We start from the raw sequence: 21,159 nt of genomic DNA, 5'->3' as shown, positions 1-21,159 counted from the left end.
TAAGAAAATTTAATCATACAGAGTGTATAACGTTGGAAAAAGAAACTGTAAATGACTTGGTACAACCATCTAAGAATACCAATAACTTCAGAGCTAGCAACACTCCTAGAAATGATGCTGCCCAACAGGCTAATTTTTCAGGCTAATCAGATCGAGTGCCACGGTCAAACAAGTAGGACAGAACCAGGGCTGGAACCTTAGGGCTCATGACCCCTACTTAGTGTACTTAGTGTTATTTTTATTTATTACCTTGCCTATGATATGGTTTCCACAAAAATCAAGCTTTATGTTTAACATATCTGCTCAAATTACAGATTAATTCAAATTATAAATGGTCTATTACCTTTAGCATTTGAACATTTCGACCTGGGGATTTCTTTCTCTTCAGTTAGTGCTTTATTTTCATCTACTCCAAGAAATAGGGTCCTCTGTGGAATGTAACAGTCACCTCCTGCAACAACACCTTGCTGTCAGTGGCGGTGATGGCAGAAAGTTTCACAAAACTGCTTTTCAATACAGGCCACCCTCCTCTGCAACACCCGTTTTGTCCGCTTTTGTTTAAACACTTCTCAGTGACACCATTCTCGTGTCAATGTCATGTACGTTTAGACTAACTCATGTGCACATAGGTGTTTATGAATACACAGTATGAACACTTTCCTACTGCTGATTGCAAGAAAATTTACATAGTCAACACAATTAATTTTCCTTTAACATATAAGGATCTTTGCTTCCACCTTTTACCACCCTTTACAGATAAAGTAAATATAATTTACCTTCCATATAATGTCTTCAGATATATGAAAGCAGTTTTTGTGTTCCTTTAAGGTCTTCTGTTTTTTCAGAATAAATATACACAGTTGCATTAAATATTACCTATGTACTTAATTTCCAGATGCTTCAGCACGCAAGTCACCCTTTCTCAACATGCAATAAGTGTTACAAGTAACGTTTTTTAAAGGTGACACTCGAATGTAGGCTGCCCTGAACGGAAACCAGTGAAACTACTATAATAATATATGACATTTACGGAGTGTTCCTCCGCATGTCACACACTCCTCTAAGTACTTTAACTGACTTATCACATATACTCATCTTCTTATACTACTCCTAATAATTCAACATGAGTTTTACCTTAGCTGACAAACGTCACTGAACTATTTTGAGACATTGTGGCCCACAAAAAATATTTTTCCCCTACAATCTGTCTCATGGCAGGTCTTTCCCAACTTGAAGAAAACCTACCATATTGCCTTGATCTTTTGCTCCTTGCTTTTAATAAGTCATTTTTAAAAAATTAAATTTACTGGGGTGACACTGGCTAATAAGATTATATAGGTTTCGAGTGTACACTGCTGTGATACATCATCTGTGTACTGCATCACCTGTCCATCGCTCGGCCAATCTCCTTCTGTCATCATACATTTGACCCCTTTCACCCTTTACTAGTTCTCCAGCCTGTTCCCTCTGGGAACCACCATGCTCTTGTCCATGTTTATGAGTTTTTGTTCCTCTTTTGCTTTCAGTTTTACCTCCTACATATGAGTGAAATCATATGGTTCTTTCCTCTTTCTATCTGACTTATTTTACTTAGCATGATGTTCTCAAGACCCATCCATGTTGTCACAAATGGCAGTATTTCATCTTTTTCATGCCTGAGTAGTATTCCATTGTAAATGTACCACATTTTACCCAATCATCTGTTGAAGGACACTTTGACTGTGTCCACGTCTTGGCCATGGTGAATGATGTTGCAGTGGACATAGGGGTGCATATATCTTTGCAAATAGATGTTTTCAAATTTTGGGGGCAGATACCCAGAAGAAAGATTGCTTTGTCATATCTTAACTCTATTCATAATTTTTTGAGGATCCTCCACACTCTTTTCCAAAGTGGCTGTACCACTTTACTTTCCCACCAGCACTGAATGAGTATATCTTTTTCTCCATAACCTCTCCAACACTTGTTATTGCTTCTTTTGTTGATAATAGCCATTCTAATAGGTGTGAGGTCATTGCAGTTTTTATTTGCATGTCCCTAAAAGCGAGTGCAGTTGAGCATCTTTTTGTATATCCATTGGCCATTTGTGTGTCTTCCTATGAGAAGTGTCTGTTCAGGTCTTCTGCCCAGTTTTTAATTGGGTTGTTTATGTGTTTGGAGTTGAGTTGTATGAGTTCTTTACACGTTTTGGATATTCACCCCTTGTCAGAGTTGTTTGGGAGAAACATCTTCTCCCATTTGGTTGGTTGCCTTTTTGTTTTGATGGTGGTTTCTTTTGTACAAAAGCTGTTTAGTTTGATGTAGTCACATTTATTTATTTTTGCCTTTACTTCCCTGCCTTTGGGGTCAAATTTAAAAAACCTTTTCTAACACCAAGGTCCATAAGTTTAGAACTTATGTTTTCTTCTATGTAACTTATTGTTTCAGGACTTATATTTAGGTTTGTGATCCGTTTTGACTTAATTTTTAAATTCAAGATTTTGTTTTCCCAGTTTGAGTGTATTTGGTTAAACTTGGTTCATTGTTCCAGCACATTAGCTTCCAGTCACCTGTAAATTTTTTAAGTATGTTTCCATCCATCCAGTGATTTAATTGTCTAAACATAAAGTCAATTATTCCGCAAATACTAACACAGAACACATTGAGTGCCAGACCTTCTACTGCAGGGATTCATCTGCGGCAACTGACTGTGTACGGTTTCTGGCCTTAAGGAGCTTACACGCAGCCATCAATAAAAATTTCAAAAAGGTTTTGATGAAACAAAATTAGTTATAAAAGAAAATTCAGACTCACTTATTATATATAATGATATATTGAGAATCGACCAATAATAACATAACTCACCTCCATTTTCAAAGGCAGCAATGTCAGCCCTTGGTTTCCTATCCAATGATGCTTTTATCTCACTTTGCCTCTCAATTGAGCTAAGTTTTGTTGGAACTGTAAGGCCATCCCCTAGAAAAAAAATTTTAATTACCCAGGAACCATTAGATGCTTATGTAAGCTTATAATAGTAATAATAATAAAAAGCCTATAAGTTAATGCGAGTATTGTTTATATAGTGATATGATGAATAATAAATTTATAAATATATGAATTTTTAAACAAATTGTATAATTATCAGGAAAGTGTCAAGCAAATTGATTTCCCTTTTGTGGATAATTAACAATTACAAAAACTTAAGCAATCTAACATTATCTTGTGTGTATAATATAGATTATTTAATTTTTTATATAATGAATTTTTGTTATGATTCTTTGTTTATATCTATTCATTAGAACAAATTGAGTGGAAAGTATTAGTCTACTATTTGACTTAAAAATGCTAATTATACTGTGATAAATAACTCTCACCATTTTCCTTATACATCTCTAATTTTTCTTTTCTTTCTTTCTTTATTATTTTTTATTATTTTTCAGGTGCAGTTGTCCCACATTCTTCCCATTGCTCTCCCCTGCCCCGCCCCTGATCCCATAAAAGCAGTCAATTAAAAGCAGAATAAAAGAAATACAAAAATCTAAAGGAACGTGATTCTGGATTGGATTCTAAACCAGGGGAAAAACTTCATTTTGCTATAAAGGACATACGTGGCACAGAGGGTGGAATTTTTTTTAACTCTATAAGTAGTATTGTATCAGTGGTAATTTCCTGGTTTTGATGTTTATATTATAGTTACATAAGATTTATGTAGGAGAATCATGTCTGAAACTCCCAAACAGTTCAGCAATAATAACAAAGCATATATTTACAGAGAGAAAATGAAAAATCACATGTGTAAATGATAACATTTGGGGATATCTGGGTAAAATGTATTCACGAATTAACCGAAATTGCACTCTAAAATGGAAAGCCTTTTCAGGGGGGTGCTGATGAAAGGTGAAGGGGTTATGCAACGAGTGCACGTCCAGGACCCACGGATGCAGACAAGGAAGAGGGTACTGCCTGAGGGACAGGAAGGGGGCTTGGGGGAGGGGGGCAAAGGGAGGAAAGTGGGGGCAACTGTAATAGCATAAATGATAAAATACAATAAAAATTAATAATAACAAACATAATCATAAAGCAAAAGTGCATAGAATTGTCTTTATAATCTACCTCTTAAAATATTCATCACTAACTTGTTTTCTTTATATTTGTTTAATTATTGTTTTGGTTTTTTGTTTGTGTTGTCTGGGAACTGTGGGCACTCTTGTGCTTCCTGAGATGATTCCCACATCTGACGGTGTGTTGCTGCCACCTACTGCCACATGTTTGAATGGTTTGCCACAAACGGACTTGCAAGACAGACACTTTAATCTTTCTGCTGTGCTCACCTGGATCCTGGGAGACGTTCCCAACTTTGTTTTTTATTATTTTTTTTAAGGTAGGAAGGGATTTGAATCACTCCTAGTGCTGCAAAAATTGTTTTTCAACTCATCCTAGCAGCGAAAAAACTATATAAACTTATGGCATCTACAGATTTTCTCTGAGTTCCTGGTTTTACACCCAGAAAACAAACTTATTATCTTGGCAAGGGAAAAATGTTCACCGCCAGCAAAATCAGATTTACCAAAATATAAGATCCATGAAAGTCACAGACTTGGAATTACCCACCTGCATCACCCCTGAAATTGCCTGATACACAGCAGGCCCTCATTTAATGAAGAAATATGCCCTGGTTCTGCCTCTAACTTCATTCTGTGGACCTATCTCCTTTAGGGCATTCTAGGGCTAGGTTGTGCTTTCTGTTCATAAAGAAAAATCTCCACTTATTTCACCTGGAGATTTATTTCCATAGACACATAAAATGGTAAAAGCAAACTATTCACAGAATCACTGCATGGGGTATGCAGTGTCACCATGCGTTTGTGAAGTTTTCATTTTGTGACTCCTGGGAAAATGTAATGAATGATATTAATAGCAGCCTTTTATGTTAAATTTAGGTCATGTGATACATTTACTTCTTCTCACACTCAATTCTGATGTGTTACTTATCATTTAACTCTAACATTCCACTGCCAATCACACCAACTATCTCTAATACATCACCATTTAATTCCTTACCTTCTTGCAATTCGCTGCCATTTTCCAAAGGCTTTTCTAACTCTTTTTCTGCTATAGAGGATGTACTTTTTAAGGATGAAATATCTGGGGGAGTATGAAGTCTGTAGTATTCACCTAATTTCCCATAAGAAAAGTAATCGTTAGTATATCTGTCACATCAAATGTTAGAATGGTCACAAATGCCTGATTGCTTACCAGATTTATAACACATCTCCTTTATTGCTCTTTTTTCTTCAATTTCTTCAGGAGTCTTTGTCCACACACTAGAAGCGTCTATAGGATATATTTGTTGTAAGTTAAATTGTCCCAAAGCTAGATAATCTGAAAATTTATAAACCAAAATGCAAAAACCCAAACATTGTTCTTATGGATGGATTACTATTTTGTTTCTGTAATTTTTAAAATCAATAATTTGTATACTGGCAAATATTTCTTATTTCTATATTTCACATATTAGAAAGACCCAGTCAAAAGAAAAGAAATGACTGACTATGCATTATGTGTCTTAAGCTGGAGATATAGATTCGCATGTTGAGGTCACGTTTGTTTGTTTGGAGAGAGAGGTAGATACGGGAGACACAGAGCTGCAGCTACAGCAGACAAAAGCAAGAATACACGGCCCTACGTATTCCTGAGCACAGAAACTATGGTGGCCTGTGGCCCATAGAAGGACACATTCTGAGGCAAAGACAGAGTAAGAGTTTATTTCCAGCATGTTTGTCTTGTTTGAACATACACGTTGGCACCACAACACTCTGATAACATGGGAGGAACAGGATAGACAAGGAAGAAAAAAACTGGGTTTTAACCTTGTTCACACTTTTGCGAAGTTCACTTGGGATAATGCAGATGATAGGGCTTTATAAATCCCAAACTCTTTAAAGATTAAATGTGAGGCAGATAGACGTAATCACGCAGTAAACAGATGGACACACGTATATCAATGGTAAGTTATATACGAATAAAAGAGTTATTAATATCCCTACAAGTGACTATGTATTTAAACAGGAAATGTGTCTCCCAGTCATATAACAAAAACCCTTCCAATCCAAAAAATAAACATGTGTAGACATAAAACAAATTAGAACATAATAAATTTAATATACTTAATAAATTTAAAGCTATTCTTCATCAAATCTGCCTTATTTATTACATTATAAAACCCTAGTACAGTAAATATGTAGAAAACAGTATGAGGTGTTTGAACGTGCTTTGTAAATCAGAGAAAAAGTTTACTAACCATTTTGCTCACCTCCTTCCTCCTCTTCTTCCTCAAAGTTAGTTTTTAAAACTAAAGGATGGCGAATGGGTCGTGACAGATTCTCTTGAGGTTTCAGGGGTTCTTGACTGTGAGTCAGGGGTGGGGCTCCGTCCTGAATTTCCTTTTGTAGTGTACTATCTACAGAGAAAATGCAACATTTCAGTCTCATCAAAATATTCAATGATCACCCATTGTCCTGATTAACTGTACGTTTATGAAAAAGTTATTAAACTAACTTACAACACACCAACATTTTGCATATAAGGCATGGAAAATATGCTAATTCATAGGCTTTCGATAGTAATTATAACCATGACTTAGTATATCACACTTTTGGTATAAATGCAAACTGATCACAAGCAGTACTGCATTCTTATGTTAGATCTGCAGGATAAAAATATAACAACTGATCACGTTATAACAAATTAACAAAGTCAAGCTCATATAAGGGACAGCTTATGATGGCAGACTTTGTGTCCAAAAGAGGAAAAAAATCCATTGGTTCTAGATGTCTGTGGTTGGGGTGATTATTGGGAAGCAAGGAAAATCATACTTTCAGATTTCTCTATTGGGTAAACAGGAATTAGACTGGCCAAAGCCCTAGGTCATACTGAAGTATTCTGTAACCTTCAAAACTAACCAGGAAATAGAAGAAGTGGCTAGTGGACACATGTATCTTCTATCATTCCTAATTCAACTTCCTTTGCTTTCTCAGTCAATATTTACCTAATGTGGCTAATTATCAGAATCAACTAAAGAAATTTTTCAAATCATCTTTGGGTCTCTGCTTTCTAAACTTCTGGTTCAGTAGGTCGCGATTAAAGCCTAGCGATCTGACACTATGGTTTAAACGTCCCAGGTAATTACAAAGGCAGCCAAGTTCGGAAACCACTGCCCTAAATCGATGATCCCCTAACTGGTGTCCTGGGTCTTGGGAAGCCTTTCAGTGAATATTCCATCCCAACACTTTGAAAACAATCCACCCTATTCCAGATCCTCAATTTCCACTTCCATTTTCACCTTAAAATTGGTTTGTCTGAGAATAAGCCTGAGTTCACAATAGCCTTTCTCCTCTTTGCAAAATAAAAGCATACTTTCACTGATGCCAACCCTTACTGTAGCACGTTGCCCAAAGAGAAATCCTCCTTTAGTGATTAGTCAAACTACCATGAACCCACAGGGCTTTCTCCATTACCTTAACTTGTACGCATTGTTACCAGGAGGCAATCATCATGCGGCAGGCAAACTAATGCCCCCCCAAAGATATCCATAACCTGTGACTGCAGATAGAACCAAGACTGCTAACCAGACTGCCTTAAAGTTGGCAGATTATCCTGGACTATTTAGGTGGGCCCAAGGTAATCAAAAGGTCTTTAAAAGTGGAAGAGAGATGCAGAGGATGAGAGCCAAAAAGATGTGACAACGGCAGCTAGGTAAGAGCAATGCAGTGTTACAAAGACTTGACTATTCATTGCTGACTTTGAAGAAGGAAGAAGGGGGACATGAGCCAAGATGAATACCAAAGACCCGTATAAAATGGAAAAGGCAAGGAAACATTCTCTGTCACCGTTCCTGAAACAAATGCAGCACTGAAGACATCTTAATTTTCATCCAGAGAGACGTGCATCAAATTTCTAAACTATGAAACTACAAAATCATAAACTTGAGTTGTTGAAGCCACTTTGGTGGGTGGTAATTTGTATTGGCTACACCTGGTGAGAGCTATTGAGGTCCATGTTGGAAGTTCTGATTTCAAACGCATGGTAGTAGTTAAAATTTCTTGTTGAAAAATTTTGCTTCTTTCATTTCTGGACCATTGTTAAAGTACATGTCACTACTAAGGGAAAGTCTAATGACATCAATGAAAAGAGAGCACTAGTAAAAACTCTAAAGTAAAAACATGACTTCAAAGCTTCTTAGCTATTCTCAATATACAGGGTCTGGCAGAAGTAACTCCCACTTGAGTGTGGTTGGTAGGGTAATAATATGGGTGTAATAATTTATAATTTTAATCTGAACATTTCACCTAAAATGTTATATGGTGTGGTTGAGTGTGATATTATCATACTTCAAAACTGTATGCTTATGATTTTGTGATAGAAGGTTTTGTAAAGAGGGGCATTATTTGTGCCAGACCCTGTATATTCCCAAGACTTGGCATTAGCTGCAAAAAAAAGCTTCATTGAACATTCAAAACAGTAATGTTAGAGTCACATTTAACAGTTTCATCGAGCTATAATTCACATACCATACAATTCACCCATTTAAGTGTACAATTCAATGGTTTTGGGTATATTCACAGTTATGCAACTATCACCATGATCAATTTTAGGACATTTTTAGGATTACTCCCGAAATAGAAACTTATACCCATTAACAGTCACTCCTCATAAATTCCTAATGTTTCCAGCCCTACACAAGCAACTATACTTTCTGTTTCTATGGATTTGCCTCCTCTGGATATTTCACATAAATGGAAATGGGGTCTTTTGTACATGACTTATCCCACTTACCATAGTGTTATCAAGGTTTATCCATGCTGTCAAAGAATAGGCACTTTGGTTGTTTCTGCTGTTTTAAACCTCTATAAATAATGTTGGCATGAACACTTATGTATGAGTTTTTGTGAGGATATATGTTTTCACATCTCCTGGGTACATGAGGTCTGTCCAGAAAGAGTCCAGCCATTGTTAACGTAACAAGAACGGTTTGCACGGCTTCAACATAACCTGGTAGCCGAGGAGAATGGACTGGAATGTGCATGTGTGAACAATGATGACTTCACTGTACTAGTCAGTGAGGGCAGTGGAGGCCATTGAGTGAGCATGTGTACTGTGTGGCCGTAGTATTGAAAATGACTGAGCAAGTGGAGCAACAAACCAGCATGAAATTTTGTGTTAAGCTGGAACATTCCTCCATGGAAACTATTCAGATGATTCAGAAGGCCACAGCTATGGGCACCTGATGATTGGCAGCTTCATTACGACAACATGCCCACTCATGCATCACGTCTCCTGCAGATTTTTTTGGCAAAACATCAAATCACCCAGTGACTCAGCCCCCCTACAGCCCAGATTTGGAAGCCTGCAACTTCTGGCTTTTCCCAAATCTAAAATCACCCTTGAAAGAGAAGAGATTTCAGACTGTCAATGAGATTCAGGAAAATACAACAGAGCTGCTGATGGGGAATGGGAGAACTGTGTAAGATCCCAAGGTGCCTGCTTTGAAGGGACTGAGGCATCATTGTCTGGTGTACAATGTTTCTTGTATTTTATATCTTCTTCAATAAGTATCTCTAATTTTTATATTATATGGCTGGTTAACTTCTGGACTGACTTCCTGGCTAGGAGTGCAGTAGCTGGGACATGTGGTGACTCTGTGTTTAACCTTTTGAGCCAGACTGGTTTCCAAAGCAATTGGTGCAATTTTATATACCTATCTGTGATGTATGAAGATTCCAATTTATGCACATCCTTGTCAATCATTTTTGTCTTTTTGATTTAACCATCATAGTGGGCGAGAAGTGGTATCACACTGAGCTTTTAATGTACATTTATCTAATGGTTACAATTGGTAAGCATCTTTTTATGAGTTGATGGTCCATTAATATATCTTTGAGAAATGTCTCAAATGTTCAGATTCTTTGCCTACTTTTGCAATAGAATTATCTTCATATTATTGAGTTGTAAGATTTTGTTATATATTCTAAATATAAGTCCTTCATCAGATACTTGATTTGCAAATATTTTATCCCATTCTGTGGGCAGTCTTTTCACTTTGTTGATGGTGTTCTTAGAAACACAAAAGTTTCTAATTTTGATGAAATTCAATCTATTTGTTCTTTGGATATATATTCTTCTAGTGTCATGTATAAGAAGGTTTGTGTAACATAAAATTTCTTATAAGAATTTTATTTTAGCTCTGTATTTAAGTCTGTGATTTTTTTAAGTTAATTTTTTGTGGGATGTAAGGAATGAGTTCAAATTAATATTTCTTTAATGTGGCCACCCATTTCTCTCGGCACTATTGGTTGAAAATACTATTTTTTCCCCTAACAAATGGCCTATGCACCTGTGTTAAAAAACAATTGACCATAAATTGATTTATGTAAAGGTTTAATTCAGGTCTGCCAATTTCATCCCTTTGATCTACGTATCTATATTTTATGCAAGTATCATATGGTCTTGATTACTATAGCTTTGTAGTAATTTCTAGCTTTTGAAATCATTAAATGTGAGTTCTACAATGTTGTCCTTTATTTTCCATGTTGTTTTTACTATTCTAGGTCCCTTGAATTTCTATATACATTTCAGAATCAGCTTGTCAAATTCTGTATATGTCAATTGAGTTTTTAATAAATGTGGCATTGAATCTATAGATTAATTTGGGAATTATTACCATATTAATAATAAATCCAGCATATAAACTTTGGATATTATTTAATTTTTAAAGTTTCACTAATTACTTTCAACAATGTTTTGTAATTTTGAATATAATTTTTGCACTTCTTTAGTTAAATTAATTCATAAATATTTTATTTTATGCTATTGTAAGTAGGTTTTTTCACTTTATCTTCAGTTTGTTTATTGCTCATATATATAAATACAATCAATTATTTTATGTTAACCCTTTACCCTGCAACTTAAAGAATTTTCTAAGTAGGACTTCTGGCCAAGACGGAGGCATAGGTAAATACACTTTGCCTCTTCACACAACCAAAAGAAGAACAACAAATTTAAAAACAAAAATAACCAGAACTGCCAGAAAATCAAACTGTACAGAAGTCCGACAACCAAGGAGTTAAAGAGGAAACATTCACCCAGACTGGTAGGAGGGGTGGAGACAGGCAGCCAGAGGGAGAGGATGCATGGCAAGGTGGCAGTTGGCAGACCAGGTGGGCCCACGTTTGTGTGGATAATCCAGGAGGAACAACTGGGGAGCAAGACAAACCACACAACCCAGGGTTCCAGCATGGGGAAATAAAGCCCCCAAACCTCTGGCTGTAAAAACCTGTGGGGGTTGTGGCAGTGGGATAGATTCCCAGCCTCACAGGAGAGTTCATTGGAGAGAACTATAGGGTCCTAGAATTTACACAAATCTTCCCACCCAGGAATCAGCCCAGAAGGGCCCAATTTCCTCGTGGGTAGTGGGGGAAGTGACTAAAAGCTGGCTGAGAGTTGAACAAGAGGCACTGTTCCCTCTGCGACCCATCCCCCACATACAATGCCACAACGCAGCTAAGTGGGTTGCCATGCCCTAGCTCCGCCCCTTACAACTAACAGGCCAACAAAAAATATGGCCCAAATGAAAGAACAGAACAAAATTCCCCAAATTGAACTAAGTGATGAAGAGATAACCAACCTGTCAGATGCAGAGTTCAAAACACTGGTAATCAGGATGCTCACAGAAATGGTTGAGTATAGTCACAAAATAGAGACAAAAGTGAAGGCTATGCAGTGTGAAACAAAGAAAAATATACAGGGAACCAACAGTGAAGGGAAGGAAACCGGGACTCAAATCAATGATTTGGAGCAGAAGGAAGAAATAAACATTCAACCAGAACAGTATAAAGAAACAAGAATTCAAAAAAAAAATGAGATGCTTACAAACCTCCAGGACAACTTTAAATGTTCCAACATCAGAATCATAGAGGAGCCCCAAGGAGAAGCAGAAGAGCAAGAAATTGAACATTAATTTGAAAAACTAATGAAAGAGTACTTCCCCAATCTGGCAAAGGAAATAGACTCCGAGGAAGTACAGGAAGCTCAGAGAGTCCCAAAGAAGTTGTACCCAAGGAAGCACACACCAAGGCACATCATAATTACATTACCCAAATTAAAGATAAGGAGAGATACTCAAAAGCAGCAAGAGAAAAGGAGACAGTCACCTACAAAGGAGTTCCCATAAGGCTGTCAGCTGATTTCTCAAAAGAAACCTTGCAGGCAAGAAGGGGCTGGAAAGAAGTATTCAAAGTCATACTTCAAAGTCATACCATACTGAAAGGTAAGGGCCTACATCCAAGATGACTCTATACAGCAAAGCTATCATTTAGAATGGGAGGGCAGATAAAGTGCCCCCCAGATAAGATCAAGTTAAATGAGTTCATCATCGCCAAACCCTTATTATATGAAATGTTAAAGGAACTTATCTAATAAAAAGAAGATAAAAAATATGAACAGTAAAATAACAACAAACTCACAAACATCAACAACTGAACCTAAAAGCAAAAACAAAAACAAACTAAGCAAACAACTAGAACAGGAACAGAATCATAGAAATGGAGATCACATGGAGGATTACCAGGGGGAGGGGGAGTGGGGAGAATGGGGGAAAAGGTACAGGTAATAAGAAGTATAAATGGTAGGTACAAAATAGACAGGTGGAGGTTAAGAATAGCATGGGTAATGTGGAAGCCAAAGAACTTACATGTATGACCCATGGACATCATCTAAGGGGAGGGAGTGCTGGTGGGCAGGGGGGTGCAAGGCAGAGGGGAGTAAAGGGAAGAAAAAAATAGGACAACTCTAATAGCATAATCAATAAAATATATTTTTAAAAACAATAATAAAAATAATAATAATAAAAGGAAATGCTTAATATAAGAGATTACTTGAAAACACTAAATATGAGATTTTTCCATTTCTGATAACCCTACTTCATCTTTTAAAAATTGTAATTAAAATTTCAGTTAATACTGTCTCAGAAAGCAAGTCTGTGGAGTCTCAGACATAACTAACAAATGTTAGGAGTAGAGGACCAATATTTGAGTACCTGCCTTTACTTTTTTGCACTTTTAGAAGCTCTTTGGATCACAGATGAGAAGAGACACAGTGTCCAGTCAGGATGAAGAGTCACCCATTTAAACACAAATTGTTTCAAGAGTCAACATTGTTTGGGGTATTGCATTTACTCAACACCTCTTCTCCCCCAAAGAGGAAAGAACTGAGTTAAACAATGTTTCTCTCTTATAATCATTAACAATTGTCTTACTCTGTGTTAATCTCCCCCCATCCCCCCGCCACACACACCAAAAATTAGTCTTTTACTGATGCATATATTCTAGTCAAATTGTTTATTAACCTATTTAAAAGCCATTTATTAGACAATAATTTTTCAAGACTTAAAATAAAAAGGTCATGTACCCATCTTAAAATGGGCTGATGCAAAGTTTATTTACAGTGCCCACATAGCCACCCAAGGCATCTATAAGACGGTGACGCAGAATAAGGAGAACCAGATATCCCATTCAATTGTTCATTATAGAACAAGTGCTTCAGTCTGTCAGCTACTGTGTTTTGAACAAATTCTCCCCTAGCAAAATTTAGGGGTTCATTAAGCACAGTTATTCTGAGTAAACCAACTTCTAACATATATCATGGGAGAAAGATAAAGTACCTACCTACCATGCTTGCAGAGAAAATAGAAAATGTACTCAGAAATGCCTACCCGATTTTTATAATCAGTGCAAATACCAACTGATCTCTGTTTTCTTCACATAATTTAACTGAGCTTGGTAATTCCCAAGCACGACCATTTTGTTTAGCAGCTATTTGCTTTTAAACTTGGAGATGATAACCAGAGGGATTAGGCCTATTTCTAAAGTGTCTGGTTTATTTCTAAAATGTCTGGTTTAACAACACTTAAGTGAAGTCTCTTTCAAAAGAGTTCAAAATCTTTTTTAATTTTCTAGCTGATTGAAGTTTAAACTAAAAAAGTTTTATATCCTCAGAGAAAAAAAAATGGTAGGTCTCTTGATCATTGCATTCAGTGTTTACGGGTAATGTACAACGGCAAATCATCTAAGGAAAAATCGCTTTTGGCACGCGCCTCGTCCTGGAAGAGCACAGCGCATTGCTGTGGCTGGACTCGCCCACTTAACACGGCCCGCACAATGGGTCTCAATGCCTTGATCAGAGGCCTTAGAAATGATCATAGGCTGCCCTTTTTAATGTCTAAATTTTATCTTATTTTAACCTGACAGACAAAATTACTCATACATTGCACAATGCAATGTGAATCAATAGTTATGGTTTGCTACCAAAGAATTGTCATAATCCCACCTGATTTATCAATCACATGCATTTATTGAAACATGAAAAGGAAGACTTTGATAAATGTACAGACATCTCACCTGTGAATAAGGTGAATTTTCTCACCTTAGACATCTTTGTCTAAGGTGAGAAAATTCATGGTCCCAGTTTGGGTTGACATGGACCTCAGTGGATAGGTGTTCCTGGAAATGTTGTAGGAAATACTAGGTCTACAAAAGATCTAATTAGAATTTCTGAGATATTGAAATATTTCCAAAATGAATAAGTAACACGATAGTGCAACACATAATTTAACTGAGAGTGGTAATTCCTACAGTGTAGAAACTCAATATGCTTTCCTGAGCACAGAAATGTGTTTGGACAGAGGAAAACTACTTGCCTGCTTAACACAAATACATGGATAGCAAAAGTAAGTATACAGAAGTAAATACTATGATAATTTAATAAATAATAAAATAAGAATAAACTCTGTGCTTTGCAGATTCACAACTGGAAATCTATTTTTGCCAACTTCTGTACATACTGTTTGAAACTTTCTAGGGTACAATGGGCCGCTATGTGAAAGGTAATACTACATTCCTATTTTAGGTGCTTGGGATTCATCCGTGCACCAAAGATACATACCTGCTCTTATGGAACATTCATTCTAAAGAGAGAAGTCAGATGATGAACAATAGGTGTAGAAAACAAGGAAATTATACTGTATCTAAGAAAATTATAAGGGGTATGGAAAAAAGAAGGTACAGAAAGGCCAGGAAGATAAGAAATGTGTAGGTAGTAAGCACAAAGGCTGATTACATTTCAAAAGAGTGTTCAGAATACATCTCATTAAAAGAAAAGGTAAAGGAATTAGCCACGAAGGTATTGAGAGAAGTGGATTTTATGTAAGAGCCCTAAAGCACGAGCGTGCTAACACGCTCTAGGAAAAGCAAGGAAACTGGTGTGGCTCCAGCACAGTGAGCCAGAGGAAGAGTTGTGGGAGATAAATTCAGAGAGGTAACAGAGCACCAGATCACGCAGAGTTCTTTAAGCCCCCACAAAAATCCCTAAAGTACAGAATTCAGAGAGCTTCTAGGCTGGTGAACATATCCACATGCCAGGAAGGCGGCACACCACAAATCCATAGGAACAGAAGTTCCTGTGCTCCAGCCCTTCCACACCTTGCCTTACGTATCTCTTCACCTGACTGTTCACCTGTATCCTTTATAATATCTTTATTATTCAATAAAGTGGAAAACATGAGTAAGGGTTTCTGAGATCTGTGAGCCATTCTAGCAAATGATTCAATTCAATGAGAGAAATCATGGCAACCTCAAATTGTAGCCAAGTTAGTTGTGAGGAACCTAGGGACCTGCCACTTGGAACTGATATCTAAAGAAGGGGGCAGTCATTTGGGATTTAGCTTGTTAAGGCCTGTGGGGTCTTTCCAAATGTCAGAATAAAACTGAATTGGAGGATTGACCCATCTGGTGTCACAGAGAGTGTTTGGTGTGAGTTGTGAGTGTGGTAGTAGTGTAAGAGTAAAGGAGAATCACACAGGAGCATTTTGTTTTCCTAGACAAACTGACATAAAGAGGAATGAAGGACAGAATGGAATAAGCCCCAGTGAATTCAAAACAGGCAAGTGGACACGATGAGGCTGTGTTACAGGGTAAAATGAGTGTGTGCGGCTCCCTCTTGTCCCTGGTAGAAGAAAGGAGGTTGGAGGGAGTGGGGAATTAGCATCCTATGAACATAGCTTATTCCCTTTCACAGTGGAGGCAGAGTGCCGAGGGGAAGGGTTTGGTCCCAGTGCCTGAATCTAGCTTATACTGCACAAAGACACGGAAAAGCTTACTCGAAGAGTCAGGCTCGGCCAGACACTTGTTGATGAAATTGAGAATTCTAGAAAAGCCTTGTTATATTTGACCCCATGGCTGTCTGTTTAGTAGATGATGTAATAACATGTATCCCTACAAAACTTAGCCCAGAGAATGTCTTATAGTTGGTAGCCAAATAATTGTCAGTTACACATTCTACCCTTTCTCTGTCCAGCCACACAGCCTTTGTTTCCTGCTATCCTGAAAGAGCTGGTTTGACAGATAGTAATTTATCCACAGACCATTAGGAAGCAAACTAGATATATACACTAGATATAAATAATTTAGTAAAATGTTCCTCATGAAATAAAATCATGCTAAATGTATACAAATGGGGTCAAGTTAATTACTTAGTAGGTGCAAAACTTTCATGCCAGTAGATTACCTTTCTGTAGTCATCTGTCCGTCCCCCATTCGTCTCTCTACACATCCAATTTTACTGAGCAACTGGGCTCCACATACTGTGCAAAGCATTTTTAAGGGAACTAGTCATGATCCGCATCCTTATATGTTTACAGTTTAGTGAGGAAGAGAAACACTGATCAAGCTGTGATGAATATTATGAGGTCAGAATTTTCTGGAAGAATATAATAAGGGGACCTAATTCTTAGTTATCCAGTTGCCAAGGATTATCTGAAGCCAAATTTTCAAATCACAAGATCTGATATCCTGTAGGCTTATTTCTGGAACTACTATTCCATCAAGAAAAATACTCCATAGCAGGAGAGTGAAATGACTACAACATCAGGGAAACCTGACACCCCCTAATTTCTTAAGCAAGGTTCTCGACATTCACCATTTTAGGCTATGGTGTCTTCTGAATCTTCCCCACCCCCCCAAATGTAGTGTGAAGTTCAAGCACATAGTAGACTCTCAGTATCATGTAGTTGGATAGAATTGTGCCCTAGCTTTTGCAGGAGTGGGATCTCATTTTCTCTACCACTTTAATCTTAGGAAGAACCCCACATGTAGCTGCTCTTCTGGAAACAGAAGTGTGCAAAACAGTGCATGCCCTTGCTCTCCCTACCTATGAGATCGGTTTCTGCTCATTCCCAGGGGCAACTGTGAGGCTATGACCTCTGAGCTTGGCCCCAGTGTGTGATGCTTTGCAGGGACACAGTTTCCTTCTACCTAGTGAGGTATGTAGTCATCCTACTTCTCTGGTGAGTAAAATCCACTGTAGATACACAGAGTTAGAGAAAGTTTAACTTGCTCTTTGTTCACTTACTTTATCTTGTCAGCTATTCCATGGCTCATTCTAAACTTTATCTCGGGATTCTTGGTAGAATCCTCCCAAGTCATCCATTGGCTATTAAACCATATTAAACCATATTACTCACCACGCCATACTTTACTTAATATGTCATTCTATGCTGCTACTCCAAAACCAGATTATAATATGGTATGTTCATGTTATTCAAAATATACTCACTGCTACTTGGTGGCAAAAATAATCCATTGATATTTCGAGGTTTGCTGTGATAAAAGATACAACTGATCTTCACACAACCAAGAGGTTGAGTTTCCCAGAAGCATGAAATACTGCAGTTTTGCTAGACAAAGGAGGCAGGAGACATGTAATGATCAGATGTCATGATAAATACCATGTGCTACAACACAACACAAAGTGAAAAAATCTATTGTAATTAGTGACTCAGGATCCTGTGTGTGTTTCCTGGTTTTCAATGCTTTGAAGCTTTGCTATTTAAAAGATGCAATGATTATTCCTAAAACATACTCCTCTATTTTCCTGAGATTTTAAATTGAGCAAAGTGTAAAATGCCTAAAATTAAGTAGTAGAAAAAATGTTTTCTCTACTGTTTTATAATAGTTCCATGTTACTGAAGGGAGACCATTTTGACAAACACAATGATGTTGAGTAATTCTACCTGCATTTCCATGTGTCTAAATCTGCAAAGTGGATCTAAACATTTGCCCTCTCTCCATAATGAGCACACAGTGTCACTGCCAAGGGCCTTTTTACAGTGTCGGAATCGGCACTGGGAACCCTGAAAGAAAGAAGTAAACAGTGTAGAAAACTCAATACATTAACATTAATGTTCAACAACAATAAGGTGCTAATTAAAGAAAATATGAGGTCAAATTAGGTTTTAAAAATACCACAAATATAAGGCCACAAGTTTAAAATGTAACAAATTAGTATACTTTCAGTGAGAGATTTACAATATAATCTAATTAAATACTTCCTGTCCCAAGTCGTTGATCAAATGTTATTTTTTATTATCATTTCATCCATATGGTTCACTCAGGATAAAGATATGAGACCAGTGATACTTTTGATCCCAAGTCAATGACAGAACAACTTCCCTTTCAGAAGCCAGATTTTTTTTTCCAAGTCACATTCTACTTGTGGAGATGATCTGTATTACTCAATCTTTTTTATTAAATAATGTTTTCTTAATCTACAAAGATAATGTTGTGTGTTTATATAAGGAAAGTGAATGGAGCTTAAACTTTAGATTATTATGAAATTTTAAGTAATTATCACATTATGTTACATTAAATATGCTTTATGCTCTTGGTCTACAAAAATAAAACAATTCTCCTAACACATATATACACCAACATCTTTATACCAACAAAAGCAAAAGCAGATGTGAATTATTTTAATGGGCTGCTATAACATTTTTTATTCTTTGTCTTTTACGCATGGATCCAGAGTGGAAAAACTGTAGGTTTTTTAGGCAGAGAGGTAGGTAACATACAATAAAAACGGATCATTAAGTTCTTCCCCATTTTGACAGAGTCTCATGATCGTTTCTTATCTTTGACCACCCACTCATTCCTGTCTTCACACCCTACCCATTTTAAAAGATCATCTTTTAAAATAGTACAAGCTACTCATAGTACAAGGTAGTATGAAGAGGCTAGATGAACCAGTATTCGAACAGTCACAGTCAACACGTTACTCCCCACCATTAGGCCTCATTTCCTCACAGGCAAAAGGGGAATAATATGACCTCCTCACAGATGGCGGTAAAAATTATGTGAGATACAGAATCACGATTGCAATCGTTATTTCTATTTATTTAATTATTTATTGAACTTTCTACCCTAAAGTCACTGTGCTAAGTATTTGCAGAGACTAGCAGTGAAACAGACAAAACTCTCTGCCCACATAGAACATAAATTCTATTATTATTTTTCATCCCAGGGTTTAACCATAAGGTAACAGGCAAGAGAAGCAAATCTAATTCTAATGGTCAAAGAGATTGATTCCATTCTGGTTTCCCAGCAGAGATGAAACACCTTAAACCAGATCCATCCTGTCTTTCACTGGGTCCCTTCTGGCATTACCGTGAAGGTCCGAGCATTGAGTTCCTGCACTTATTTGGTTTCATTGTGATTCATTAATCCTGATCTCTTAGATTAACATTTTTTTCCATTTAAATTTATAAACCTAATTCATATCTGGCTAACTTGTTTATATTACTCCTTTCCATTTTTCTATGGTATTAAATATTTGTTGTTACTTAGATTTTTGACAGATGAAAATTAATAACCTGAGTGATGAATTTCAAATAAGGAATCAATTTGATTTTAAACTAAATTTGACAATGGCCTGGATTTATTTGAATTTATATGACTGAAGTCACATTAACCAAAACAGTATGATTTATCATATAATGTTTCATATTAGTAATTTGATATCTCAAAGAGTCATAATACAGGCAAAAGTGCTACATGAAGATGAAAAAAAGCCATCGGCATGTAGCTTGCATAAATAAGGGTGGTTTCAAACAAATATTTTAAATTATCACAGATTTCCCCAGAGATATTCAATATATCAAAAATACAAGATAAGCTTTTACTTCTGATTTTAAATACATAAGATATTTTATGGAAAATTAGTAAATTTTGATTCAGCAATAGAAATTATTGCCATATTGTCCTTCATTCTAAAAAGATTTAACATGCGAAATACTATAAATTGTATATTTACCTTTATGCATGTGGAATTAAAAAAGAAATAGCAGTCATTCCCAACTTCTGCCATTTTCAACTCTTGTGCTGCTAATCCAATGTTTTTTAATAAAAGTTGCAGAAACACAAATATAAGAACTATCAGTGTGTAAGGGGGAAAAAGGCTTTCTTTTCCACAGTCTTTCAGGCTATCAGGAGTATTCCTTTAAAGCTGACCTCCTGTTGACAGTATCTTACACAATAGGTAATTCTTAAAGAAATTTAAAGTAGAAGATACCTTCTCTAGCTTTCCAGAAATGTTGTAAGTGGTTGCTAGTAAGCACACAAACTCAAACTTCCAGAATTTTCCTCATTGTTACCAAATCCATTGTTTGCTCATCATAAATGACCTCATATGTAACTGTAGGTTAGTTTACCTTGGTCAATACTGTGCAGTACTTCTCTTAATCAATGCTAGCATATTAACCTACTAGTCATATCAAAAATGACTAGTAAAAATAAAATATTTTCATTCAATGTTCTGATTGAATATGAATATAACCTAGTTCATAATTTCATAACTTCAAAATATTAAGTATTTCATAATTAAATGGCTATTTTCTAAACCTTATTTCTACATATGGTTTGAAAACAAAGTTAAAATTTTAAGTAGGTAAATATATAATCTATGTTTCAAGATAAAAATCATTAAATTATGTACTCACTGCTATCCACTGATTTGGAAAAAAACATCATTCGGATTTCAATATTTCAATTGGAACTTGAAAACAAATTAGATTACTTGTTCATCTTGTAGTTACATGCCGTCCGTTCATTTTTCATCCATCATAAAACGAGGAAGAGCTTCTTCCTAAAGCAGAAAGCTTTCAGAGCGCTCGCAGATTTTGAGTACTTGTTGAAAGCCTAATGAGGTACTCCGATTTCCAGAAGGAGACATTTCAATCAGCAGTTGAGATCTTTCTTCATCTTAGAATCTTTACTGGAAGTACCAGAACCTAGCAGA

At 36.5% G+C, this 21,159-nt stretch overlaps 1 protein-coding gene across 2 annotated transcripts in view; it reads right to left on the bottom strand.

The window, feature by feature from the left end:
- The window catches only part of C3H12orf50 (chromosome 3 C12orf50 homolog), a 28,709-nt gene extending 8,215 nt beyond the window's left edge, over nt 1-20,494 (bottom strand). Inside the window, exons 1-8 of one of the 2 annotated variants that reach the window (XM_045191886.2) lie at nt 20,434-20,494; nt 18,101-18,220; nt 17,644-17,764; nt 6,281-6,439; nt 5,236-5,313; nt 5,041-5,154; nt 2,845-2,955; nt 344-451 (exon numbers count right to left, since the gene is read on the bottom strand). In XM_045191886.2, the coding sequence (XP_045047821.2) occupies nt 344-451; nt 2,845-2,955; nt 5,041-5,154; nt 5,236-5,313; nt 6,281-6,439; nt 17,644-17,764; nt 18,101-18,112 (703 nt within the window). In that variant the 5' untranslated portion in view covers nt 18,113-18,220; nt 20,434-20,494. Of the gene's footprint in view, nt 1-343; nt 452-2,844; nt 2,956-5,040; nt 5,155-5,235; nt 5,314-6,280; nt 6,440-17,643; nt 17,765-18,100; nt 18,221-20,433 lie in introns of those variants that run through there. The other variant, XM_045191847.2, reaches the window with a different exon arrangement.
- Nucleotides 20,495-21,159: the final 665 nt, after the last annotated feature.

This window comes from Desmodus rotundus, chromosome 3, assembly GCF_022682495.2.
Source record: "Desmodus rotundus isolate HL8 chromosome 3, HLdesRot8A.1, whole genome shotgun sequence".
Lineage (NCBI taxonomy): Eukaryota > Metazoa > Chordata > Mammalia > Chiroptera > Phyllostomidae > Desmodus > Desmodus rotundus.
Note: the sequence above shows the minus strand (reverse complement) of the source record. Positions and strands in the feature narration are given on the sequence as shown.